This window comes from Athene noctua, chromosome 2, assembly GCF_965140245.1.
Source record: "Athene noctua chromosome 2, bAthNoc1.hap1.1, whole genome shotgun sequence".
Classification (NCBI taxonomy): domain Eukaryota; kingdom Metazoa; phylum Chordata; class Aves; order Strigiformes; family Strigidae; genus Athene; species Athene noctua.
In genome coordinates, this window is record NC_134038.1 from 92490333 (window position 1) to 92518175 (window position 27843).

Consider the following 27843-nt stretch of genomic DNA (forward strand, 5'->3'; position numbering starts at 1 on the left):
TTTTTCTGAAGTAGGCAACTTCAGAATGATGTTGCTGGCTTTTGGGAAAGAGCAAGATTGAGTTAATTGTGCCACTTTTTGACATCAGTACTGCAGTTTGCTGAGTCCCAAGCAAGAAAGCCACCACGAGGGGAAAATTTGGCCCCTACTTTTCCTCTGCATCTGCTCTCACTGGCAGCGGTAAGCTGAGGGGGAATTGAACTGGCCCTTGAGTGGCTGGTTTTATGCCAGAAATTGCATTTGTTGATGCAGGGACTATTTTAACGTTCAGAGAGACCCTTGCAATGACAGCTGACACCCAGCTCTGTGTGTCGTTCCTGGACGCATTGTCATCTGAAGGCAGCAGGCAAAGCCTGAAAATTTCATTCCGAGTCTCACAGGATATAAGGCTCACACTTGTCAGCCAGAGATCTTAGCCCTGTTCCCAGTCTTTTTCATATTAAGGCATATTAGCCTTTACTCTGTCTTTCCTAGTTTTTAAGTGTCTTGATACCAGAGCCTTCCATAAGTGTCTTCAACACATAATTAAAGATTCAGTCATTTATTAGTTATCTCCTTCTATCTGAGGGAATAGGGTCTCAACTCACCTGCAACTTTTCTGAATCACAGAAACCAAATAGCAGATAATGCTGGGCTAGATCTCTTGTAAATTGCACAGAAGTTTGACTTCAGGGAAAAAAAAAAAAAAAAGGTAACGTTATATATACACCAGCAAACATTAGTGTAGGTTTTTACTTTCATTGTAGAGCAGATTCTGTAGGGTTAGTACAGACTTTTGTGCGACTGTTGCTTTGGGAATAGACTGCTATACTGGGGTGTACACGCCCTGAAATTTCACTCTGGCCTCAGCCCTGATCTCCTGACCGGCTTTGAATGAGTCTTCTTGTTTTTCTTTCTCTCACTTTCCCCATCAAAGAAATAATAATAGATACTGCTTTTTCTTGAGCCATTTCAAGATGTACTGGAGAAAAGCACTGCATTTTTATATTGCTTATTACAGCTGGCTTTGCATATGAACTTGAATTGAGAGAGGTGATGATACCAGAAATATTGACTAGGGGAACTGAGACTGTCCCCAGTATTTTGATACCAAACTGGTGAATGCATAAAAATTGAAATAACTTTCCACAATACTTATAGCAGTTTATCTCTCACTTAAATACTTTACCTATCATAATGTCTTTCAGTCTGGGCTTTAAAAAAAATGACACATATGCTACCAAGATGTAGTCTCTTCTTGCACAGGGATATGCTGAGCTGGTGAAGTTATGCTCCACATATGCTAGTGTAATGGAGGGGAAGAGGCAGGCTTAGTTTTTTGAAGTTTTTCATATCTGCATTTTATATGTGAAAAGCTCTCTCCATCCACAGAGTTGTATAATGGCAACAGAAAACTTATATATGCACCTCATGCATGGTAGACAAATTTTGCATGGAGGACTCTCATATGCTCACTATCCACTTCAATAGAACAGAAAGTGATTTTTGTAGTCGTTCATCTTATGAAGTGCAAGACCTTTCAGCAGCCATGAAGTCATGGCCTGCATAATTTATGAGACCTTTCTCCCACCCTTCCACTCTCTTGATCTGACTTAGTTGATCTTTTCTGTACTCTGCATCAACTTGCTGCGTGTCCTTTAGGCGTATGGAAGAGTAGCAAGGTAGCGTGTACTGAAACAAAGAGGTAGAGCAAGGAATGCAGGTTATGCTCAGTAATATGCAAGTAGCAAAGCCAGAAATTAAGTGAGATAAAACCACATATCTCTCTGTTAAAAATGCAGAGTAGCATGCACATAATAAAACTTAAAATAAAAAAAAGCACAAAACCAACACAATAAACCAAAACACTGTGCACGCACTCACACACACACAGAGCTCTTCCCTTGGGGAGAGGATGAGAGAGAGAATGGAAAAACCACAAATGAGGGAGGTTAGTCATGTTGCTTAATGAACTACTGGGAAGTTTTTCAGATACTATGGTGATGAGGGAAATGTACATAGAACAGTATAATGTTCTTCAGCTGATATTATCTAGGAGTTCAAAAGAAGGAGCAGCACAGTAAAGCAGCTCTCTGGTATGTTATTAAAAGGTATCTTGAGCTTTCCTGCTTGACAGATATGTCTTGTTTTAAGTTACAGTTCTACTTCCATTATTTAGACCCAAGACAGCAAAGTAATAATTCAGCTACTGACTAGTTAACAAAATGCATTTATGCAAACCAATTATTTTACAGTAGAGACAGCTCATTAATGTTAAACCTCTGGCAATTAAAGTCCTCAAAAATGACAAGTGTTCTTTATTCATCTGATTTCTATTTTTTAATTTTATTTTTGTAATTTCCCACTGGTTTGTACAATGAACAATCACTTCATTTTGCAAGTGCACAACTGAAATGAAAATCTGCATTGTTTCTTTTAGATGCTAAGAAAGAAAATTATATTTACTTCTTCTCAGCATAACATAAGTTTTCAGTGTTTTGCATCATGCTGACCAAACTAATGGGAATAATCCATGTTATTTCAGAAACAGTTCTTCTAGTTTGCTATTTTGTACCGTCTTTTGTTGGTTAAATCGGCCATAAGGGTGCTTCAGCAACATCGGCCCTCTGAAACCTGGATGAAGTCTCATTTGTATCTAAATATAATGTTCCACAGGGTGCCTTGTTATATAAAGAAAAATATGAAATTCTGATCAAAGTTCTCCTTGCAGAGGACAAAAGTTCACAATTGCTTGTAGCTGGATGTCAGTATTGGAGACATGGTCTTCTTGAAGAGCCCATGGAGTGTCACTGGAAAATCATGGCATGAAATTGTTTCTTCTATAAAACCACCCTGAATTTATGGAAAAGTTTTGATCCCCAGGCTTTGCTATTGCAACAGCTTAGTGTTTTACATTGATACATGCAATTAAAGATATGTATGAATCACATTTCCTGTTATGAAAAAATGTGGAAACTAGATGAGGTGTGAGCTGAATTTTAAGGCAGGACAGTAGTATTACACAAGGCTATCAATAGAGAGTGAAATACATGTGATGCAATCAGAACTGCAAGGAGGAAGACGGGGGTAAGTGTGGCTGCAGGAATGAATGGCGCAGTAGGGAACTACACACAGTGAATCTTGTGTACCCTGATGCCTGAGGTATCCAACTCAGAGTTAGCTCAGATACTTCAGAGTCCCTTGGTACCTTGTTGTCACTGAAAACAGTAGAGGTTCTTTAAAAATGTAGGGTCTTATTTTGAAGAGTGCATTAGTGAACTTATTTAAGTTCATCAGCTATTTTATGGGGCTAAGTTTGAGGCTGGAATTTCTATTTGTATGATCTGCCTTTATTTACGATTCATCTCTGTCTTTGCAGTCCCACACTCCCCATGCCAACTGGCCAATTATTTAACCCAGGTACTGTTTGACCAGGAGCTGATACCTCTTTTTTCATGAAAAGTATGGTGGGATCTTGGATGACTTCCCATAGTCAGGGGCTGAGATTTAGGTGTCTTCCAGAAGACTTCATCTCTGATGACACACAGCTTCAAGGCTGATGCTCTGCAGGAGCCATCACTGAAATAGTGGGGTAGCAGAAATCTGTCAAAGGCTGCTATGCCCAGTCATTTGCTTTTGTTACCACTAAACTTTTTGTATTTTCCTGTCTTTCTTGCACCTTGGATTTAGCAGTTACATGTGTGAATTGTCTTATGTTTGTTACATTATGTTAGCTTATGTTTTAAGTATGGGGTTGAGTATAGTATCGACAATTAATTTTAAGCAGGCAATGTCTCTTCGAAAGAAAGGAAGAAATCAGGTTTGGGTGTTTTGATGGGTTTTTATGGTGTTTTTTGTTTTTGTTTTTTTTTTCTGGAACCCACCTCTGGCTGCTTTTACTGGAGAAAAAGCGTTGTGTGTGATCCTTTTTCCTCGCCTTTCTCCTGCTCAGAAATATATCCCAATTTAAACATTAGCAAAATCAAACATTAACATGGGAGTTAATGTTTTAAAATAATGATCTCCTGCCGGAAGCCTGTTGGTCCTGACATGCTGCCAGCTACAAAATCGAAATGAAGTTAGAAGCCAGAAAATAAACTTACTCTATTTTCATTCTCCACTAACATCTTTTGCACTATCTGAAAACTTGATCACTATATTTTATGGCACTGTGTTCTTCTTTCAGTAATGGATTGCAGGTGCCATGTTTCTGCTAAACAATATTTACGCTACTTAGTTTTATTGTTTAGTTTAATTTCTTGAGTGAGTGATTTCATCAGGTCACCAAAGTTTCTAATCCCCATTCTTGCAAATAACAGTGTAGGGAATTGAGACCACTGAATATGAACTTTGGAGAGATGGTAGGTATTACAAATCCATGTAAAAGAAAAGTTAGCACCAAAGCATTTAAAATATATGCATGTGTCCATGGAGACACTGTCCAGAAACACCACAAATAATTGCAGTGATAACTTTCTGGGAATTGAAGGCCCACTCTTTATTTCCATAATAGCATGTAGATTGTAGTGGCTGTCGTCATCATATAGAATATAATATCTAAAAGTGAATTAGAGGGCTTGTGATAAAACAAGCTTGGGAATTAGCAGCAGATAATTCCAAGGCACGCAGTATCACAGAGTATGACTACCACATAGACATGAATGATGACCCTGAGCCCAGTTTTTAAAACTGAGTGGGTGATATTTGGCCTTTGGAGCAAAACTTGGACAGCCTATAGTGTATCAGTGGTATACATAACACAACAGTGGGTTGTTTTACTTTGGAGAACACTTTATAATGATGTAAGAGGTAATAAGCAGGATTATGAATGCAACTGGGAGACATTACTGTGGATTTTAATTTTGGGTTTACTTGGCCTTTGGCACATGATTTCATTTCCCATAGACAATCTAAACTCACTATAAAGACTACCATGGGACCTGGATGCATTCACTAACGTAGGGTGTGGCAATTTCCTGTCTGTCTGATTTCAAATTATGATTAGTATCTAGTTCTCTTATGGAGGTTGCTTCACTGATCATTATTTAGAAGGTGATTTTAGAAGAAATTTTTAAAGACTTAATACAGTATATGCTTAGAATAGTTACCACCAAACCATTTGAAGTATATGCATGTGTCCATAAAGACATTGTCCTGAAATGATATACGTAATTTTATAAGAAACGTATTAATATGTTATCTATAACAGCCTTTCTGTCTCTTCTCCTAGGACTAATTCACAAGTAAAAAATTTTTGTAGCTTGTATTGCTATTTATGAGACTTGATGTAAGTGTGAGATTTTTTACAATGGAGTTGAATAAAATAAAGTAAAAGCGTTTACTGTCTTCTTTATGGATGATGGTATAGGTCTTAAATAGCTAATACATTCGGAGCATGTAAAAATATAAAGTATTATTTCATATTAAAATGATAATTGGAATAGATTCTTAGTTTTCATTCAGTACTCCCTCTTTCAAAGCAGTGTACTTCACAGGCCTTAATTCAGGGAAGAACTTTAGTCTGGACATAAATCTAATTAAAGCCAAACAGATTTAAACCCCTTCAAGGAACAAGCATGTACTTAAGTCTTTTGCTTAATTGTGGTGGAGTAAGAGTATATTTAAAATTAAGCACATGCACAACTATTTTGATGAACTGGAGATTTATCTTGGAGCATCAAACCTACTATGGAAAATTCATAAAGTAAGGATTGCCTCCTAATTATTATGCTCATTTTAGCAAGTGCTGTAATCATGGGAACAAATTTACATAGTATTTACCAAAAGGCAAGAACATCTGTATGCTTCCAATGGCATGGAGCTGCAAACTGAACACACACAGACAACATCTGAAGAAAAATAGTTATGATCCTACTTGTGAGATGATTATAGAAAGATGATGGCTTAATGCCTTTCATACGACTAACAGAGTTTACTGTTCCAAAAAAGCTATAAATACTTTCTGTTCGCATTGTTGATTTATGGTAAAATTTTATATGGTATCTATTTGTAAAAATTTTCAAAGGGATTTTGGTAGATACCACAATGTGATATAAAATAAAAGATCTGCCAGCTTCCTGTTACCCCAAAGATAGGATATACTCTCCAATGTTTCTCTGTCTCTAACTGTCTGTCCAGTAGCCCACAGTAATCTGGCCGGATTAGCAAGTGGTTTATAACATATGGTGGGGTCTCTGGTATCTAATGAGCTGCAACCTCTGCATGAAGTTTCCTGTGCATTCTGATCCTTTGTAATAGGTCCTTCCTTATGTGCATTCCCTGGTACCTAGTAGGAATTACATTCAGGCTTGGCCATTGCCTCAGTGATCTGACAGGGTATCTCTCCCCTTGACAAATTCTATTTTAGCAAGACTTGCAGTCATTTAATATTTTTGTTACTGCTGTCCCTCTGACAAATTTTGATTGAAATAAAACAATAGGAAAGCGGGAGTTACTGGACATGCAACCATATACATGTAAAGTGCATAAGCCTTGTTTCATCAATAAACAAGACAAAAATCTGGTGAGATGTGTCTGTTTAAATATGTAATAGGAAAGTTTTTCTGTTGTGAACTTGGCTGACTGTATAGTAGAGGTGACTGGGGGAAAAAGCAGTTTGAAGCATTTATCCTCTTGCATTCAAACCTGGAGTGCTTAAAAGCGATGGCATGAAAAGCCTTAAATCTGACATTGACAATAAACATGTTACTTTCACCAGGTACTAAAGAATGGGCTCTTCATTACAACGGACAGTCTTAAGTGTGAACTGGTTGATTTTTAGTAGCTGCTATTTTGATTTCCATATCAGTACTATTGGTATGCTGTTAAACTGGACACATTAGCCTTTATAAATTTGCTAATTAACAACAGTAGTTAGTAAATTTACTAATTAACAGCTAATTAACAGTAGTATATCTTCAGTTGTTGAGCTCTTATGCCTTCTTAGATATCATTTAACAGAATAACTATAAAATTATTGATTTATATGACTGATAAACATCATTCTGAAGCTGAATAAAGTATGTCTGTAATGTATGGCCACATCATTATCATTATTATTATTGTTACTACTACCACCCCTACTACTATTAGGCATTTTCTGATCAGTCTGTATTTTCATTTACTGATTAAATCATTAATTCTGTCGTGTTATTAAAACATTTGCATGGTTAGGATGTCAGTATTTGTTTGTCACAATTACTTTTGGAAATAATGGGCTTGGCTCTACTTTTTGTTACACTAGTGCAAATCTTGAGTAATTGAATTACCAATGTAACAGTGCCAAGGAGACAGCAAATTTAGGTCCAATGTATGTTTGCTATTGTCCTTAAAAATTAGTTTACTCTCTTCTAAGTACTTCCATTCATAAATGATGTGTCATTTTAGTGACAATAATTGCCTCCTGAAACAATGTTTTCTGTTGTTTTTCTAGGGATTTCCCAAAATTGTAGGAGTGTTTTGGTTTTGTTTAAGAAAATGAAACACAGTTTTAAACCTCAGTCAGATGCCAGGAAATGTTCTCTTTCTCTCTTCTCCCTCTCTCTTCTTCTGCCTTTTGCTTTGAGCCCCATATCAACTCTTTTGTTTAACTGCAGAGCCTAAATTTCTTCTTTAAAAGTTTGAGTTTGAGGAAGCCTCTGGCCAGAGACCTGTTTTGTGTACACCCTATGTTTTGAAGTATTTGCAAAAGCAGGGCCTGTGCTTGACTCTCCTAGATTTTGGGCTGAAAAAAAAAAAAACAAAAAAAAAAACCAAACCCAACCCCACAAAAAAAAAAAAGAAAAAAAAAAAACAACAAAAACAAAAACAGAAGAACAGGCACTTAGGGGTAACCTACATGTACAAGTTTTTGTGGCTTAGTGAGTTGCCTTGTGTAGCTGAGCCAGGATAGCAGATTCCCTGTGTGCCCTTAACACATCACAAATACAAGTGTTTTCACTTAACACTCTCTAACAGAGTCTTAAGATGATACATTTACATTGGCTTCACAACTGGGGAAGCAAAAAGAATCTTTAACTGACCAGCTGTCATGATTCAGTGCCATGTGGCATCTCTGTGTGGTGTTGGTATAATGAGAACATGTATGTATTTCCCCCAGGTATATGTGCACGAGACCTCTATGACGCCTCAGGTTAAATGTGTGTATTAAAGTAACCAGGATCAGGATGTCAGCTGTGTTCTGGTTTACCTGATGTTGTCTTATTTTTAATCTTAAAAAAAAAAAAAAAATCCTCTTACCATCTCTGCTTATTTTACTTCCTATTCTTTTAGTAACTTCATTTTCTCAAAGGTAGAGGAAATAATTTGTTGCTGAACTCCATTGTGATAACTGACTATCAGACTTTCAAGCACCTTTAAAACTAGAATTAGAAAGATCAGCATTTTTCTTTTGTGTGATATTTTTCTCTACATATGAGACATAGGTTAGTTTCATATCTGCCAAGTTTAAATATTTTTATAGAAGTTTAAATTCAGAGAGCAAGAACATTAATATGTCAAAAGGCAAAGTGTTTGAGAAGGTTGAAATAATACATAAATCATATCTTAAACAAAGTTATGCCTTGCTTGCTCAATACAGCAATTATATTGTTTTGATTTTGTATGGATAACTGGAAACTGTAACTTGGTGACTTCTTTATCCAGTCTATTAACAAGCTGACTCCTGAGGTATCTGAAAGTCCCCTCTTGCACATGTAGGGGTAGAGGAAGTAAAAAAGAGAGAGAACTGGCTTAAAGGCTTCTTCCAGCGGTGGGTACTACAGACCATCAGCAATGCTCCTCCTGCTGAGCTGGCAGCTGTTTCCATAAGTTCAGAGAGGTCACCACGGTTTCTTTCCTGTTGCTCCTCCAGGCATTGAATTGCAGGGGGAGTTGGAAAAAAGGCATCTTCCTTTCTTGCCCTGCGACATAAAGACAAAATCCTTCCTTGCTGTCTAGGTCTGTTCTGGTAAGGCATGTAAAAGCTCACATATGATGAAAATTATTTAGGTTTCTGTGGTACATTTACCCAGAAACATCTGAAAGCATATTACAGACTAATTGATGTACAGGGATATGCATATGATATAGGAGGATGAATACCTAGTGTACATGTGTGCCCTTCTGTGCATGCTGTATTTGAAAATGCAAGGATTTTCTTCATCATTGACTTGCTGCTTTCTTGGGAGATGAAACATTATTTGGTAAATACTTCAAAACGCCATTGCTAATAATTTACGGCAATGCAGACTAATGTATCCAGTTTAAACTCATGGAGGAGAAAGTAGGTTTTTAAGGAAGCAGAACACAAGCTGAGCTGCCTCTAGATGAAGATTCAAGGAAGAAAATTAATTGTTTATACTGAGAACTCCAAGAGCCTATCACTCACCATGCATGTTGTTCCTCACAGTGCAGTACATTGATGGTTCAGGTCCAGCCTGGATCAGTCTAGATCAGCCTAGATCAGTTCAGTTGTATTAAACCACAATGCAGGCTTATATTCAGCACCGAAGTGTCCTGAATTTAGGTAGGTAAAAGGAAGACTCTCATTCTGACAAACAATTCTGTTTAATGCAGTTATAAGTTGATTTGTTGAGATCACACCTTTAGTTTGTTTGGATTAATTTTCCTATTTGCACCTTTCCAGGAAGCTTTACAATAAAGACAAAAGCCTATAGCTATAAATTTAGGTCTCCTTCCTTGTGGTTCTGTTCAAATATTTGAAGTTAGTTTGATTATTTTTTGGATGCAAATATGAATTGTTATCTCTTGGCATTAAAAAGTAGGAAGAATCTTATTTAGCGTTCTTTCTCTGCCAGCTTATCATATATTTCGCTTGCCCTTTTTTTTCCTAATTATTCACTTACCAGACTACAGCAGCTCTGAACTGTTTATATATAAATTCTGGTGTTTGAAAGAAAGTAACATATTTAAAATTTCCCTCTGTTTTTTAAGTACATAAACTTCTTATAATAAACCCCCATGCAGTGCCAAATGTGCCCTTCAGGTATATAATAATAGGGATCTAATTGCATCAGTTTCCCGAGGGGCACAAAAGTAAAAAAACAGAGCCTGTGTGGAAAACACCCTTTTTCTTCGCCTTTGGCCGTGACAGGCTCCTACACTCAGAATGAAATTCCATCCTCACAGAAGTCTATAGCAAAGATTTAACTTGTCTCCAGGGGGACAGGATTTGGGCCCACATGCCTGATTTCAGGGTATGATTTTGGTGATGACAAAAGCTTTAGGGAGGGAGAAGGAGTATTCACTGTGCAAGGAAAAGTTGATTTTCATACATTTTCTCCAGTCTCTCTCCCATGCTGAAATAGCTTTCTCCTTTGGTGCATCTCTTCGACTTTCTGAGGAAGACTAGAAAAAGCACCTACTAAACAGACACTCAGTTCTTCTGGAAAAGCTCAGTGGAAAAATATGCTTTTATTTTTACTGTGCACATACAAACTCAGTGGCAAAGCAGCATCCTGTGAAAAGAAGACAGTTATGACAATAGTAAGAAGCCTAGATTTGCCTGTTGGTGCCCCAAGATCTGTCAAACTGAAGTCATGTTTCCCAGCAGATCATTGCCCTCAGAGTGTAGCTAAGAGGCCATGCTAATATTTCCTTCCTGAAGGGAGAGAGCGCATTGGGTTGTCCTTAATGTGAACTGCATGAACTTTTGTACCTTTTCTTGTCTTCTCAGAAGGAGTATTTGTCCCAATATATCCAAAACATGCTGTTATGCAGGACTGGCTTATAAGCAGCATTTAATAAAGTAAGATTTCACTTTCTAATCTCAGGTTTGTAAGACTAATATGGTTTTCATTCATGTTGCACTAAGTTAGGTGGTCTTAGTTTATTATTACCAATATGTTTAATAATACTTTGAAGTATGGATTCCTGGGTCTCACCAAGCCAGTTTTTCCAATAGATCAAGCTCAGGTGATAGGGGGTTTTGGGTACATTCTTATTTCATCTGCTGTTGCCCTAGAGTCAGCTTTTATAACCTCAGCCCGAGTGAAAAATTTCTAATTCACTCCCCATCTTGTTTGTATACAGAGAGTCAGATCCTTGTTTTGGAGGTATTTGGTGTGGTGTTTGCTACGATTCTCTCACTGCTGGAAGATGAGGTGGGATATTGCTGGGTGTGTTGAGCTACCTTTGTGTTTTACCCTGACCTTGAATCACATGGGAAACGCACTATACTGCAGAAGCGTGTGCAGACATCAGCATTCCCACTCTCTAAGTTGTCTTTTTCTTTTTACCTCCTGAGGTAGATTTTTTTTCCTTCATCCACCGGGGGAACCTAAACGAAACTTTGTGTACACAAGTCTTAAAAAAAAACCAAGTTTGGGACTTGGTCATGTTTGCTTTGCTAACGAATGCTAAGCCTGCATACATATCTGTATGAATTATAATACTCTTGCATATTAAGGGTTCATGTTTCCTGATTACATCAGTTTTTATCTTTTACCATTTACTCGGTCCTCTATGTAGTCACTCACAAATAGGCAAAACAGCGACTAATCAAAACTTTATAGCCGCCAAACCCACTTTTTGTCTTTATTATGAAACTAAGATTTGGTCAACTGAGGTCAAGTTGTGCACTTAACACAGCTTCCATTATAGTCAGTGAACTCTGTAACAGAGAGTAAAGTCAAAATATAAACAGAGAACATTTCTGCAGCAGCTCTGGGCTGGGATTAACTTGGATCACCTAGTCTTCTGCTTTTAATGAAATTCTCTCCCTTGTATTTTCTTGTTTGGAAGAGAGTCCAAAGTTATCTCATGCTAATTTAGTTAGGCAGTGCCCTCCAGGGATGTCACAGGCCTCTGTGACCTCTCCAGAGAGACTCAGCAAAGGGATGAGGAGAATTAAACATTCCTGAGAAATTGCAAAGCAGCAGCCCCCAGAGATTTCGCATAGAAACGAGCTCCAGACTAGCTGCCAAAGACCCAAGTCACCTTTTCAGCACTTCCTTGACATGTCTCCGCCAGTCGCATCTGGCTTGATTCAGGGGGTCAGCATGGGGACTGAGGAGAGGTGGCAGCTAGAGAGAGCAGCATTCAAGGGAGGTCTGAATGCAGCGGCTTCAGGCTTTAGATGTTTCTCTGGGATGTGCAGCTAGATGGTTTTATTACCTTTCCTTCCCAGATGGTCTCATGCTTTGGTCTTTTTCTTTGTGCTGAAAAGGAGAAGAATAAAAAGTGAGGAAGTTTAATAGTAAGTTGAGTTGTTTCATCAAATGGTGCAACAATAGTTTGCTTCTTACCTGGATTTACAACCACATCTTGAGTCTGATGCAGAAAATACTGCAGCACCAGAGAGCTACTTACACTAACATGAACTATAGGTCCCACTTTCCTCTCTTTTCCATTCACAGTCAGACTGTAGAAATTCATGAAATTAACCTCATGTGAAGTCAGAATCAGGCACCGTTTGCAGGATGAAACTGATTTCTAAGGAAAAAGATTCAGCAAGTTTACTTCCAGGTTACCCTCAATTATTGTGCAAAGGGGAAAAAATTAAATTTGCTGAAGGTTAGGCAAGAGAGAAAAAGACACCAAGAAACCACTGCAGCTTGCTTATTAATATCCTGATTGCCTGAGTAGTTATCTCGCTTATCTCTTGCATCACAACGGAAATGTGCAATATCTCAAGAAATGTCTATTTCACTGAGTTTTGGAATGTGTGTTCTAACAATCATCTTCGTGTGCTCTCATCCTTGGGTTTCCTTACTCTTTTAATTAATTTTTTCATTAGTCCAGAACTAGTCGGTATTAAGGAAGTATGTTTGAATTCCCACCTATTAGAGGGAAAAATAACATTTTTTTAATATAAAAGTGAAGACAAAGGCATCTAATTCTACAATAACACACTTCATCATTAAATGTCTATGCTACCCTTAACTTTCTTACAGCCCACTGGTTGCATAAATATTATCACTCCATCTTCACAGACAGAAAAATTTTTGAAGTAAGGTTAAATGCTTTAGTCAAGGCCACAAAGAGAGTCATTGTCACCACTGAGATTGGAATGCTGGAGACAGTGTCTGCTCATCATTTGCTTTGGACAAACTGCAACCAATAAATGGGCTGGACCTAAAGGTGAACCCATGCGATCAGAACGTGGTTTATGGTATAGCTATTAAAAATATATATATACAGAGCAGAGAACTGTGTTCATGTGAAATATGTTTCAGCAGTTGAGATATAAATCTCTGAGAATAAAAAAAAAATTAAGACTTGCACATGGAAACCAGCATATAAGGGATGATAATGTCATTGTGGTGATAAATCCCTTGCATTCTATAATGACTCATGCCTGTGCCACTGTTATTTGCCTGAGAACAGACCGCTCGCCCTCGCCAAGTAATCCTTGTGGGAACATTGTTTCTGATGGCTGGCCAGTGGGGGTTATTCCAGCCTTAATGGCAGAATACCTAGTGAGTGTAGAGTCTCGTTCATGTCCATTGGGGAGGGAGGGCCCCTACTTTGTGTGGATGTGATATGAGCGATGACTTCTGACGTGCATATAGCAGAGATTTATTGCAAGCAAAAGTTGAAGTGTGATAATGCTACTGGGGTATTCTGTAATAATATGGTAAAACACTTGTCAGCACTTCATCTCAGGCAGTGAAAGTCAATTGTATATGCTACACAGAGACAGATAAAAAACATAAGTATACTTAAAACTTCATATGGTTTGCATTTTTCGTAACAGCTCTCCTGACTCTAATATAAGACAGGTTTTAATTTTGTTTTGGGTAAGTGGATGTGCTTACAGTCTCACACCCACAATTCCATGGCTTTAAATAGAATCGCTCCCAGGGTGCATAAAAGAACACATGCTGTTATGTGAAGGATTTATCCAGGATGCCAGGACTGTATTTACTGCTGGGAACAAACTGAATAAAATTTTCTATTCCATTTTGACACTAGCCCACAGAGAGCAGCCGTATCTATGGTTTTAATGCAGACCCTTCCCTTTCCCTGATTTAGGATTTGGTGCGACTAACCACTGTTGCAGAAGTAGTAATTACTAATAATGGTGGAATCGGAATGATCAGAACAAGCCAAAGGAAGGTCAATGTGAAGTGCCTTCCAAATGTATTTTCGAGCATGCTCAAAAGAGATCTTCCTGTTGCCTTTTCATGTCTGCACTGCACAGCCTGACTTCTAAAATATGTCCTTTGGTTTCTGGGATTGTTTTACCATTTACTTTTTCTAGCTGAAATTCCCATGCCCTGATTTGAGATGGCATAGACCATGAGCTGGTATCTGATGCTGAGCACAGAGGAACTTGGTCAGAGCAACAATAATGCTAATGCAGTGGCAGCAAATCTGTGAGGCGGGTTCCTCTGTCCTAGGGCTTGGGTTAAAACCGCCAGACTCTGCATAAACTGCTATATCACATGGTGGCAGTTTTGGGTACTGTTGGCCTAAAATTGAACTTGTGACATGAGGTAAAAATAAAAAAGAAAATAAATCCCTCTGTGTTGCATTACCATATCCCTGAGGCATCAAGGTTGTGCTCTTGTCTCTGTCTGTACTCAACCAAGAGAATTTAGCATCAAATTCCAAAATATGATCACCTGAGTTCTGGTAAAGAAAAATTCCACAGAACCAGGAATGCAATTACTTTAGCATCTTGATACTTTTTCGGGTGGCTTCTTGCTTTTTATAGTTAATAAAACTGCTTGGTGTGCTTTTTTACCACTGCCTCTTAAGTCACGATGACTTAAGGGTGAAAATCTTTTTTATTTCCAAACCCAGTGGACTGAAAACTGGAATGAAATCAGAAGGTGAAGTTTCAATGGTGTGTTAAATGTAGCACGCTCTTTATTTACACAAATTATTCAGACAAGGATAACTCTAATTTTATAAGAAATGAAAGAATAGTAAATGCTTTCATCAGGATGAGAAAATTAACATTTCAAGTCAATTATTTTAGATAATTATTCGGGAGTGTAACATCATTTGGAAACTGGTAGCAGTCTGAAGAGAAAATGTCTTAGTGTTCAAAAGCATGAAGCAAGAATTCTGGAAATTTGGGGGGATGTAAATTATAACATAGAATTCAGGTTATTTTTATGTTTTTAGCTTACTCTATCTCCCTGTATTTCTTTAAAAAAAATAACACTGTTCATAAATTTCATCTCAGTGCTCTTGCTTTGTTACTTTTACTGTCTTAAATGCTCGCTCCTCTTCCTTCCCAATTACACCCTCAAACATGTCTAAACATTATGAAGTACTGATTCATTATCTCAGAGCCTATCTGCCTGTTCTCTGGCAGTTCTCTGCTGCTTTTAGCACTTTTTTACAGTACTACCAGTGGTTTAACCTGAGCCAGGGCCATCTTCTGGACAGACACTGGGCAGATCCCTGCAGACCTACAGACCTTGAGTGGAGAAGCTAGCAAGCTGAAAAGGCAATGTTCACAAATGGGAGGAAAGGGAAGGAAGATTTGGAGAAAGAAAGTAATTGCCTGAATCGTGGTATAGATAACAGCGTTTTTGATTGTGTGGAGATCAGTACTACTTTGATCCATAGATCATGCTGCTCCTCTGATCCCCATCAAAAGGAGCATGTCAGCTTGCACTTAGCTGTAAGTGTCTGAGCAATCCTGGAAAGAAATAGGAGGCAAACAGGTGTCAGAAGCGTGAACCAGTCAGTATCTTTTTATAGTCAAATGTTGCACTGTAAACATTTTGTGATCAATATCTACATTGTGATCATTATTTTGGGGCTAATCGTTTTGCTCCAGTAAACATGCCAGTACTTGCCTTGAAAGCCTGGTTTGTTTTCTTGTGGTTAGATCATGGCCCCAGCCAGTCCTTCCTGGCATGGGTCCCTAAGACTTCTCTGCCCTCACCGCAACCTGGGTACAACCCTTTACTTTAGTGGTGAGTAATCCTGTCAAACGCGAGTCTGCTTCTTTGTGAAGAGGTATTTTGTCTTTCATTCATATAAAAATAGCAGAGAAAATTAATTCTGGAAGGGAAAAAAAAAAGGAGGGGGAAGTGGGTCAAATATCTTTCAGAATTGTCTGCTAGGTGGAGCCTGGGAAACGTATTTGTTCTATAGTCTTTTCTAGGTAATACAAATTGGAGTAGTTAAAACTCACACGTACTTTCTGTAATTCAATTTTTTTCCCATTTTTCTCTGTTTAGCGTTGAATTTCTTTCCCTTTTTTCTTAAACGGAATTTAAGGCACCCCTTTTTTAGCAATTGCAATAATATCCTCCAAAATTAAAAGGAAAGAAACATAGCACATTTGTATCCTTTCTGTATCTTTTCATTTAAATTACTTTGTGTCACGCATGTCACTTCCAATTTAACCATTTGAAGAATAAACAAACCATTGTGGACCTAAAAATCTGTTCAATTTTTTTTTGTCAGGAAAAAAGGACTATATTAATTTTCATTGTTGGTGAGGTTTCCCAACAAGCAGCTTTACTGTTTCTTTTTTTTGCCTCCAGCAAGCAACTAAAGATCATTTATAAAACTGTATACAAATACTTCCATGTATTGAAAGAACAATATTTTGACACTCAGTGACACAGGGGAAAAAAAAAAAAAAAAAGAAGCCATAATCTACTTTTTGATAACACAATGAGAACTTTGTGTTCAACTGAGGTGCATGTGAGAAACATCATGTTGTATTAACAGGGAAGGTTGACCTTCAAGGTTTATCTGGATTATAATTCTTGTGGTTTTTATTAATAAAACTGTCTACTAAAGTTACACAAGTCCTCCCTGAGATCTGTAAAACAATTGGCCTATCTGCTTGCAAGAGAAAAGTTAGACAGTATTTCCTAGTATTTCCTACAGATGTGAGGGCTTTTGTTTCAGAAGACATTGATACTATTTTCATTCAAGATGCTCCACAAAGATTATCAGGTATTTTATTATCTTAGTAACTTTATAATTGTTAGATTATTATCTTTAAATATATCAACTATACTCTTTTAACCTGAAAGAAAAAAATCAGGGATCTGAACACAGTTCACATCTACAGCCAAACTGTAGGATTTGACTAAATCAGCAAGCATACTTCAAATTGCTTCTGTGGCAATTTATCAACTGTAACTTTGAAAATCTGTGAGAAAGTTTATAAACTGAGTCACACCATATTACCTCTAACCATGCCCTAGGAGACTTCTAATATGCATATTGTTAAAAAGTTATTTTTGTTGTTTATTTACCTTCTTGGATTCTTACGGTATATTTGCCATTGTTTTTTATTAGATTATGTGTTTTTCCTCTCAGAGGAAAATGGTTTTATCTCAAATCTGTTCTCATTTTATACCTTTTCTGCCAGTGATGTAACTGTCTATGGTTTGCAAACGTCACTCTTCTGAATAGAAGCAGCTGCCATGTCATAAGTACTCAGTGTCTCCCCTGTGTGAGTAGAAAGGACAACACTAAAGGAAAAGCTTTGTACACAGACATTGGAGTCCTTATGTTCAGCATTACACTGTTAGGGAAGAAGCATATCAAAATGTACTTAAACTGATGAGATCTGATAGATATTTAAATGGTGTTCAGACGGTTTTTTCCATGAATGGAAGTTCCTTGAGCAACAGATCTTGCACCAACACTGTGATTTTTGGTGAGCTGAGAAAACAAGGTGATGACTATTCAGGGGAAAGGAAGAGGCATATGTCCTGCACTTCTTGGGCAGTACCTCTTTTGCTGTAGGTCTTGAGAGAGAGTTGAGCTTGTGAAAAGTGGCACTCCTGCTGCAATGATAAACAATGACCTCAGTCATGAACTTGGGTTTGCCTTTCAAACACAAACTGTAACAGCATAGTAAGGTTCCTGCTTATTGGGTGTACACCCTTAATTTTAAGCAACTGAGGAAAAAGGGTTGTATTTTAGGAAAAAAAAGCATAGGAGTACATTGATTATGCATACTTCCACATTCCTGCTGTCACTGGCTTTCTGGAAGTTTCAGTGTGCCTGGCAGCACATCCCCGCGGTTTTCTTTGGCAAGAGTCTCCCTGCCATGCTTGTCTTTCCTTATAACAAGTCAGAAACAAGTACTAAAGCAATAGTCATTGCTTAGGCTGAACTAAGTGCATTGTGGCAGGGAGCATGGGATCATGCCCAACACGTTTTGTTGCCTTTCAGGCAGAGGCAGTTTATACTTTACTCTGATCACAAGATATTTTTGCTGCGCTTGAGCTCCATTAGTGTTTTCCAAACATGTGTGCTATGCCCCTATTGTGTGCAGAACATGTATAAGGAGACTTTTTTCCCTTCTGTTGTGTATTATATGTATGTCTCGCTGTCTCTTTATATAATCTCCTTATATAACACACTCTCATGCCTACCAGGTACACCCAGTATACACCTACACTTTTAACAGTCACAGAAGTCAATCAGATGTGGATGACTCAGCCAGCATAGCACCTCTTCTTTCTTCCCTGCCCCTCCAAAAGTACATAAATAGATAAACTGGAAGTCAGTTTGGGTTCAGAGCTCTGAGTCGATGTCCCCAGTCTCACTTTTCTAAGGCACAGTCATCAATTGTGGTCATTTCTGCAGCAGCTTGAGAAACCACAGCCAGTCAGCTGGGTTGTGTCAGGAGGAGCCGGGTGATGGCATCTGGAACTGCTTCACATCCAGGCAGGCAGGAAGTGCGTGGGCATGACATCTCGCCACGTCGTGCAGCACAGAAGATGCCGAGCAGCTTCTTTCCATGTCAGTGCAATTGAGTTGGGACAATGCAGAGAGGGAGGTGATACAATAGCCCTGTCTTTTGTGGCACAAAGGGAACAGTCCCTCATGATGCATGCAAGAACAGCAGTCATGCCAGGCTTTTGTGCTCGCCATAGGGGAGAAGGTTCTCCTTTGCTGCCACATCCCTGTAAAGACTCATCATGCTTTGGCCCAAAATGCTCAATTCTCCTTCTCAGTGGTGACCCCAGCAGGATAGCTAGGTTTGGGATCACTAGAGAGTACCATGTCCAACCCACTGAATTCTTCTGCCCCCTTGTAGACAATAGAGTATGGAATACTGTAAAGACAGAATTTCTATAAATGGTGATAATGTACTCTTGGGTCTCTCTGGGTGGTAATGTTTTCTGACTTAGTCAGAAATTGCTCCCTAATTGCTGACAGCCTTGAGGTAACCCATGCCCTCCACAAGTGATAAGTAAGTAGAGCTAGACATTCACTAGTCTCAGCTTCTTTGTCTCTGAAACGCACGGACAATGCACCCTGAATCAGGCTACAATTATCTGTTCCATCTCCTAAAGTAAACCTTACTGCTTTGGTTCAATTTGTGTGTGTGTGTGTGTGGCAAATACAAAGAAGTCATAAGTTCTCTGCATAACACCTAGAAATACATATGAAAGGTTTTTCTGACAGTATAGGGCTTGGAAAAAACACTGTGTAGCAGTGCAGAGCAATAGTAATTAGTACCAACAGGAACATTTTCCATTTGTCACATTGTGTGTCTGTTCAGTCATATCTGGTTTGGGTCTTGCATCAGATGAAACATGAGAAAAGGCTTTACTCATTCTCTTGAAAAATCATCTTTTATTTCTAGAGCAGAAATCATTGGTTGTACTTTAAAGTCTCAGAAAGTTGGATTTGTATTTCTTTTCTTCTCTTAAACAGGCAAATACCTGATTACAAGCCCATTTTAACAATATACAGTGCTAGAGCAGACAGTGAAAGATAAGTATCAAATATATAGAGTTAAACATAACCTCAACTACTGAGTCTTTGTTATCCATGGATGACAGCCCAGTTAATAAATGTTTTCTCACTGGGATGCTGGACTGGAAGTTAATGGTGAAACATCTACAACGTACACCAGATGCTCAAGACAAGCAGACACATCACAACCATAAGGGCAGTGGCATGCACAGAATGTACCTATACGGGGGTTGTGTTAGTCCAGCTTGGGTTTTCCCCTTCACTAGCCCAGGTGCAAACACTATGTAAGCAAAGAAATTTGGGCACAGAGAAGACTGGTTCATGTTTTGGATATGTTGCTTGAAAATGGCGCTTACTACTGGCAAGGGTTTATATACAGAAAAGGGAAGAGGGGAAAGATGAAAGCGGAAAGATTTTGGCAGAGGCTGTTGTTCAGGCATGCAGAACAGATATCCTAGTCCACATAATCATAAAAGTGTGTCTGCTTGCTAGACTTGCTACGTATCTCTCCCTGGTTAGGTTTCTGTCTTTAAATGTAAATGACATAGTATTGCCTTCAGACTTTGTGAGTCACTAGACCAGAGCCAAAAAGAGTTCAAATATGAAAAATATGTTTTGTTACATTTGCCATTAAAGGAACAGTCTCATTTTACGAGAGCTGAAGCCTGAATTGTTTCTATACTAGTTTTCTCCTCCTTTTCAACATTTGCCCACATTTTGTTAACTGAATTGAGAAAAAAATTAGGGAGGGGGTGGCAGAACTGAACACGAGTAATTTCCTTACTTGCTGTCAGACCATCGAAAAAAGCATTTACAAAGAAATACAGGAAAATCCACGATTCTCCATTTCTGCACCAGAAAAATTCCTAAAATGTATGACCTTGCAATGGTTAAAAGATAGCCAAGAGCCAAAGCCGGGCAATATTTTTATCCCAGTTCAGCCATGTCATGGGTCATGTGGTTCAGCATGTGAACAGGAAGGTGAGAATGGGTGAACTTTTGCCTCAGTTGTGCAGTCCATCAGAGAATAAATGGAGCAAATCACTCTGCAGCTGTATTGGGAGGTGAACGGCTGAATACCTCTCACACAGAGGCCTTTGTGTTCTGGACATGATCTAGCATTATGATGGGACGCACTAGGCTGAGGCTTTGTAGCAATTACTAACCCATTATCACGCTAGAACATGAGATCATTTATCTTCTAATTCAGAGTGTCACCTGTTCTTCATTTGCCAGTCAATAACCATTAATTACTTTCAGTGGAAATTTAAACAAAGCTTTTCCCCTCTGTTAAAACCAGTAAGCCATTCAGTAATGACAAATAAACCTGGAGCTGTATCTCCCCCTTTTCTCTCATTCTCAGCCCGGAGTCTGGTACAATATGAACTCTTAAAGGAAATGCCTAGAAATTGATAGGTCAAGGGCCTTTATTAGTCTGATGTGGGGGGAAGCACATTCCTGGCACTTGCTGTAGGGAAAGCATATTGAGCTACTGCTTGTACGCAGATTTCTCATTGGTTGTCGTGGGCTGTACCTCTGGAAATAAAGATTTGAATGCGGAGCTTGTTCAAAGATTTTTCTATCTTCTGCCTCGCTTTTGTGTTATTTTACAGAGTGTTCATGCAGACCCATTCAAAACAACAGCATTTGGTCACCTTTCTCAAAGCAAAACAGAACTATCGCTTACTTTGTAAATTTTAGCATGTTCATTTTTGTCATACCTGATTTGATTGAGTTAATTGTAAGCGCCAACAGTTGTGAATGCCAGAAAAAATAAAAGAACCAACAGTGATAGATTCTCAAGTAATCATTAATCTAAACATTCTTTCCTGGTAGGAGTTGAGGCAAAAATTGCTTTTAGCAACTCTATCTGCATTGTTTGATCGTTGCTAAATTGATCCTGTAGAAATTTACTGAAGTATAAGTTGTATTTCTAAGATGGTGATAGCTTGTTCTTTGCAATGGTAGACAAGAATTGATACATCCAAATGCATAAAACTTGGTGGGATCAATTGTCAAAGACTGTTTTTCTGTTAGTATTTTGTAGCTGTCTCCTTCAAAGTAGTGAATGTTTTAAAGAGAAACTTCCAATGCTATTTTATATTAAGACACAAAATTAATGTGTAAAATATCCTAAATACTCACTGGATTGTTGAACGTCTCAGCACCCACACTAAAATTGCGTCCAGTTAATTACAATACTGACATATTTAAAAGTGGAGGAATGACAAAAAATTATCATAAGTCTGATCCAGCTTCTACTTAGACATATTAATACTACTTTACTAAAGTGCATAGTAAATAGCAGGTCCATATGCTAATATTGCATATTCAGTCAACCTACATGGCATTTGGGGCTGGGGGGTGATTTTTACCAAAAAAATTACGTTTGGTTGTTATATCTCTGTCAGATGTAGCTGACACTACACTGCTGTTTACGTTTCAAACATATGAGACCTTGAATTCATCATATACAACAAACATCCACTGAAGTCAGGAAGAGGACCACTATAAATTCTGACTCTGACTGACTGACTGTCTAATCTTGGAAATCCTTATTCACTCAAACAGTACTTTCTTATATGAGGAAGCTTGTTGTTTTCAGCTGGACTGCTTAATGAAAGCTGAAGGTCTGTGAAGTCAGGGACTCAACTAGGAGAACCAGAACTATCACTTACTTATTCTAGATATTCCTTTTACCTTTCTGTGAAGCTGCTACTACTGTGAATCCTGCAAGCTTGTTCAGTCATGAAGAAACATGAGTTGGTGATTTATGGCGACCTCTCAAATCAGCAGGGAAACCCCAATGTTCCAAGAAAGCTCGTATGAGAGATATGAGTTAAGACATCTCCTCCCCACAAGAGGATTTTCATCAGCCAGTCGGGTATTTCTGCGTCATTGGCTAGGATGTTCAACCCTGGAAAGGAAAAATAAAGTTGCTGTCATTGTCCTGCCCAGCAGGTCATATCCCTAAAGCACAATTAATGTCAAGGACTTACACAGCAGTTGCCCAAAACCCAGCCTTCCACGCACGTTCAAGAAGCTAAGAGGTTCAAAAGGAACATGTTAATAAAATCTTGACAAAAATTTGGAAGATGCATAAAATAATAACTGGGAAGAAAAATTACTTGCAAATAGAACCATTTCAGTGGAATGTATCACCTTGTTATGCTGGACAATGATTTATTAAGAATGGGGGGAAAAATTGAATATTTCAGGTGGTATTTACCAAGAGAAACTGAGCTGTCCCAAAGCTTTTATTAATCTGATTTGCAGAGTATCCACTACCATCAAGGGACCTACTAAAGTTGTTTTCTTTAAAGCTTATGTGAAGAGGTCAATGCAAATAGCGTTGTGGATTACACTGTGAGAAGATGACAGTCCTTCTTACCATATGGAGAGAAAGTTGAATTGTTTTCCTTTTCTGGTTATTTATTAAATGAGGATCATGCCATACAGGTATTCCCCTTTCCTCTCCAAAGGAAATGAAGTGTTTACATCATTTTGATTGATCTAAAGTAATAATTATTCTGTCCGCCTACATCTCCTAGGCAGTCAAATAGTCCAGTCGTTAGAGCAGTGGCTTGCTCATCAGAAACCTGAAATGTACCTGCCGTGATACCTCAGACAAGTCACATGTGTCTTTGCGTATCTCTTTTTCCATCTGCTTTGCTGCTCTCGTGCTGACCTAGCTGGCCAGCCCTCTGAGATGGTGCTCATCCATCATTACTTGTTTGTGGGAAGGGATTCTGTAAAAGACATTGCTGTAGGAAGTAAACCTCCCCTGAAATGCAAATATGTTGACAATCACGTTTTGCTTTGAAACCTATTGCGATTTTTGCTGCTGCACAAACAGTTCTCTGAAAGAGATGCTAATGGTTGTCTCACTTTTCTACCAGTGTTTTCTGTGTTACTGTGTCAAAAGAAAAAATTTCTGCTACTGTGCTTTAATATGTAACATTCAGCACATATTCAGCAGGAAAAACAGATTAATTTGGTCAATAGATGTTGACTATTCTTAGTTACCTTTTTAATTACTTACTCTTAACTAAAATCTCAACTTGGCCAAAACAAATGTGACAGAACAAAGAGCCAAAAGGACACATATTTTCATAATTCAATGTGTTTGACATCGTTCTATAACAGCCAGACAACAGCACTCTGGACTGAAACATTACAAAATTTTGTTCTTTTCCCCGTATCAGTGTCAATTCATGCAGTGCTTTAAGCAAGTGGATCCATGCTCTTGAGCACTAAACCAAGTCTCAGTGTTCAAAAGTAAACATATTGAAGTCTCCCCTGTAGAAACCCCTGTTGTGAAACAAATTGAAAATCAAATACAGCATTGTTTTCTATAATAAGAAATAATTGAACTCTTTTCAGAGTTGCACTGAACTGGCTAATAGTCATCATGTTAGGAAAGTGCCAATTTCCGCAGCTTGGGGTATGTGTGTGTATGTGTAGTTATTTCCTAATCAAAAATGCGGTAATACAGTATCATGTGCCGAAGAGGCCACTTACATGTGCGCTGAATCTGACTTTATTTCTCTTTCTGCAGGCCATGTGGCTAATGTTGCAGACGGATGAGCCCGAGGACTTTGTCATAGCCACTGGGGAGGTCCATAGTGTCCGTGAATTTGTGGAAAAGTCATTTAAGCATATTGGGAAAACCATTGTGTAAGTATGATAGCAGCCACAGGTTGAACATTTCCAGCCTGTTGCATTTGCTGTGTTAGAGTATTGTTTCTCTACATTCTTTTTTCCCCCCTTACTTCTAATTTTGTAACATGTCAGACTTATGGGCATGAATGACCACCACAGCAGATATGTCTAGTGTTGCCCTCTAGACCATAAGAACATAATGTAGGCGGGTACATCTTAATTTTTTATTCCAAGCTCTCCCATTCACTCCCCATCTTGGGGGACAGATGCCCCTCCAAAGCTGTACCAGGGTGCTGTTCATCACCCTGCTACAAGAGGGTTTTTTCTGCCCGAACTCTATTTTGCATCCCCAGATCCCCACAGTCCTGCTCCCACTCTCTGTAATCTCAGGAGGTGACACCTGCCAACCCTGTTCTTTCTGCGTGACAGCCCATCAGCCACACCACAGGGATTATGTAGCAACCCACTCTACATTCCTATTAGTTCTTCTCCTACTAAGCCATAAAAATGTTGAGCAGTGGGTGCAGAATGTTTACAATGCATATTCCACATAGTTTGATTGAAAATACAAAATTCCTTCTCAAGGCCATATAATAAAACCAGCATGGCTTGGTGAGCGCTTTCTGTAATTTATATTTTTATTGTTTATTATTTTTTCAATTTCCCTCCTTCTGTATCTTCTCTGGGCCCCATGCATCAACATACCAATCTCAGCTGGAAAAGGGAGAGGAAAGCCACAGGCTCTTCCATGACGCTAGCGCCAGGGCTGTTCCTCAGGCCATCAAAGTCACTTGTGCAGCTGGTGAACTTTTGACAGGGCCAATAAGTTTTACTTGGGAACAAAAACTTGACAAATTCAATAAATATGCAGAAGTGCACAGATATATACAATATTATTTGAACAGCCAGTGGGTGGCTGGGGAGGTAATAACATTTTCTCCTCAATGAGTTTTTAGTCTGGTTTCAATTTTTGGCATCAGCTTCCAGAAGAAATTCTGATGGGGGAGAGAGAGACTGTATAAATAGAATTTCTAGCCCAAAAGCTCGGTTTGGGGAATAAGTTTCTCTCCATATATTTAGCATCTCTTGATAGTGAAATGTTCCTGTATGATCACACATTGTCCCATATACCTTAATAGTAGTGAGGTTTGACAGGGTAAAGGTAAGGTAGTAGGAGCTCTAGTAATTGCTCTTTCTTTCTTATTTTTTCTACGTTTTCTATACTTTTGCTTATTGTGTTTATAAGCTGATTCTCCCTAGTAAGCATTAATACAAATATGATGTGGATTCAGTTGCTCCATATAAGCAAGAATTCTTGTGATTTTGAGAACTATTTTGTCCCTGTCTAGTGTTGCTTGCAAAAGCAAGAATGAATGTTTGTTGAACTACTTTTTTTTTTTTTTTTCATTTTTATTACCTAATACTAGAAACTGAAACATATAGGTCAGTAACTAGCTGAATGTCTTTATTTGCAGATATTCTCCATATCGCAGTTTCTTTTGATGTCAATAAATTTATCCATTAGTTTAAAATTAAACTCTCTGCTTTGGTGTTGGCCTAAGAAGTCTCAGCATTTCCCAAGACTGACAGCACATATTTTTTAGAAAGCAAATTAAACCTTGAGAAAACCTAAATAAAAGAACAACACTTACACAAATAAAAGTGAAAGTACTTTTATGAATAGCTTCTGTTATAAAGAGGATACAAAAAGCTTACTTTAGATTTAGTTGGTCCTAACACACAAAATTTTGTGTCCTGTTTGTTTAATTTTTTGCTCACGTATGGCTCCATGTGGTGGACTGTATATCATTCATGTTGGTGATTACTGCAGTCAGTCTTTGGATTGAATCAATCAGTCACAAGTTTCTCTCTCAGGGAAACTTTACAGTATGACTCCAAGTGATGAGATAAGGCAGGTATTTTGTGTGTACAAAGGTATATTTGCATTTTTATTATTATTCAATAACAATAATGTTCAAAAATTGTGTAAGAATCCACATGACATCTACTGACATGGATTTTTAGGAACGTAAATCACTTTAGAAATGGGGCTTGGCCTGCTAATCCCCATGACTCTTCTGAAATTTTTCTTCACTGTGAATAAGTTATTAATTCCTTAAATCATTTACAGGTGACGTATAAATAGCTATACATACTGAGGTGACATTCTAGGTGCTAATGACAGTTTCATTGCTGATCATTTTGGCAGTGGTGCAATTCTGATCATTTTAGATATAGTCTAGCCAGATAAACCAGCCATTCATTCCCCCTGATCCCAGGGTGGGTGTAGTGTCACAACAGACCCACTACTCATCCTGTAGCCATCTTTCAAATTGCACTAGCTGTAAAATATTTCTCAGGATTTAGAAAGTTTTGTTAAGAACCTCCATAGTTTTTCTAGGTGTCAGCTCAGCCTATGCTTTTGCAGCACACATAATTTCTCTCCTTACCCTCAGCAGCTTCTTGACCAGCAGGCTGGTAACCTCTCACATTCTTTGAAACCCCCAAGGGCTTTGTACTCCCACCTCCTCCAGTTTGATTATATCTTCTTCAGGGAGTAGACTGGCAGCAAAATCCTCCCATTTAGCATTTTGGGACCCCACTGGTGAGTCCCACTGATCTGTTTCTTTACAATTTATGAGGCATCTAAGAACCTGCACACCAGAGTGCAATTGGTAAATGAGTTCCTGCAAGGACATCTGCTTTCTTCCTATCTCCCTTCCTCAAAGTTTAGTTGAGTTGTTTAGTTGGTTGGGGGTGGGGGGGTGTTGCAGGGTTGCAGGTATTACAAAATTTTGCAATCTCAAAAATTTATCTGGGAAATTTCCAGCATCCCTTTCTGCGGCTGTAAGTGATGGCAAACTTTCCCATTATTGCTGCACAATGCGCCTTTCAAAATTGATGGAATGGTGGAGTAAATGGCCAGAAGGGATGTCGTGGCAAGCAGCAGCTGGCAGAGCTCATAGCATATCTGAGAACAGAGGGCACACGTGCAGGGGCTCTTACCCATCTCTACTTTCTCTTTTGGCAGGGTAAGTTGCAAACGTAACAAAGTCTTAGCTGTCACATCTTCATATTGCAGTAGAGAACAGGAAGAAGAGCAATCCTGGCTGCCCCATCAACCAGCTAAAAATATTTTAGTTGTTTATTTTTTTGTTTTCCTAACAGTTCACATTAACTTATACAGCTGAAAATCCAGGACAACCTAAAAAGTCTTTCCAAGAAAATAACATAATACTCTGTCACAGCCAGTCATTAGCACGTCAGGACTATGTCTTTTAGCCAAAATAAGAGAGAGAAAAACTTTACTACATTTTTGTAGCAAAATGTACAGCTGCAATAAGACTGATTCTCTCTCTGAAACTGACTGTAAAGTGTACACAGAGGTTTATCTTCCTTGTGTGGGTTTTTTTTTTCTTCTAACATTTCTTTTTCAAGGAAGAAATTTCAAACTATATTTATATAGTCCTCTGAATCATTCAAATTCAGTCCTTTGTACTAACAGGAAAGCCTCAGAGCTACAAATATTTTCCCCCTGTAAGGATTACACTTTTTTTC

At 38.4% G+C, this 27843-nt stretch overlaps 1 protein-coding gene across 2 annotated transcripts in view; it reads left to right on the forward strand.

The window, feature by feature from the left end:
• GMDS (GDP-mannose 4,6-dehydratase) overlaps positions 1-27843 on the forward strand; it is a 422743-nt gene that overhangs the window by 315923 nt on the left and 78977 nt on the right. For both annotated transcript variants that reach the window (XM_074899592.1, XM_074899591.1), the window contains exon 8: positions 24182-24300. In XM_074899592.1, coding sequence (XP_074755693.1) covers positions 24182-24300 — 119 coding nt within the window. The remainder of the gene's footprint in view (positions 1-24181; positions 24301-27843) is intronic.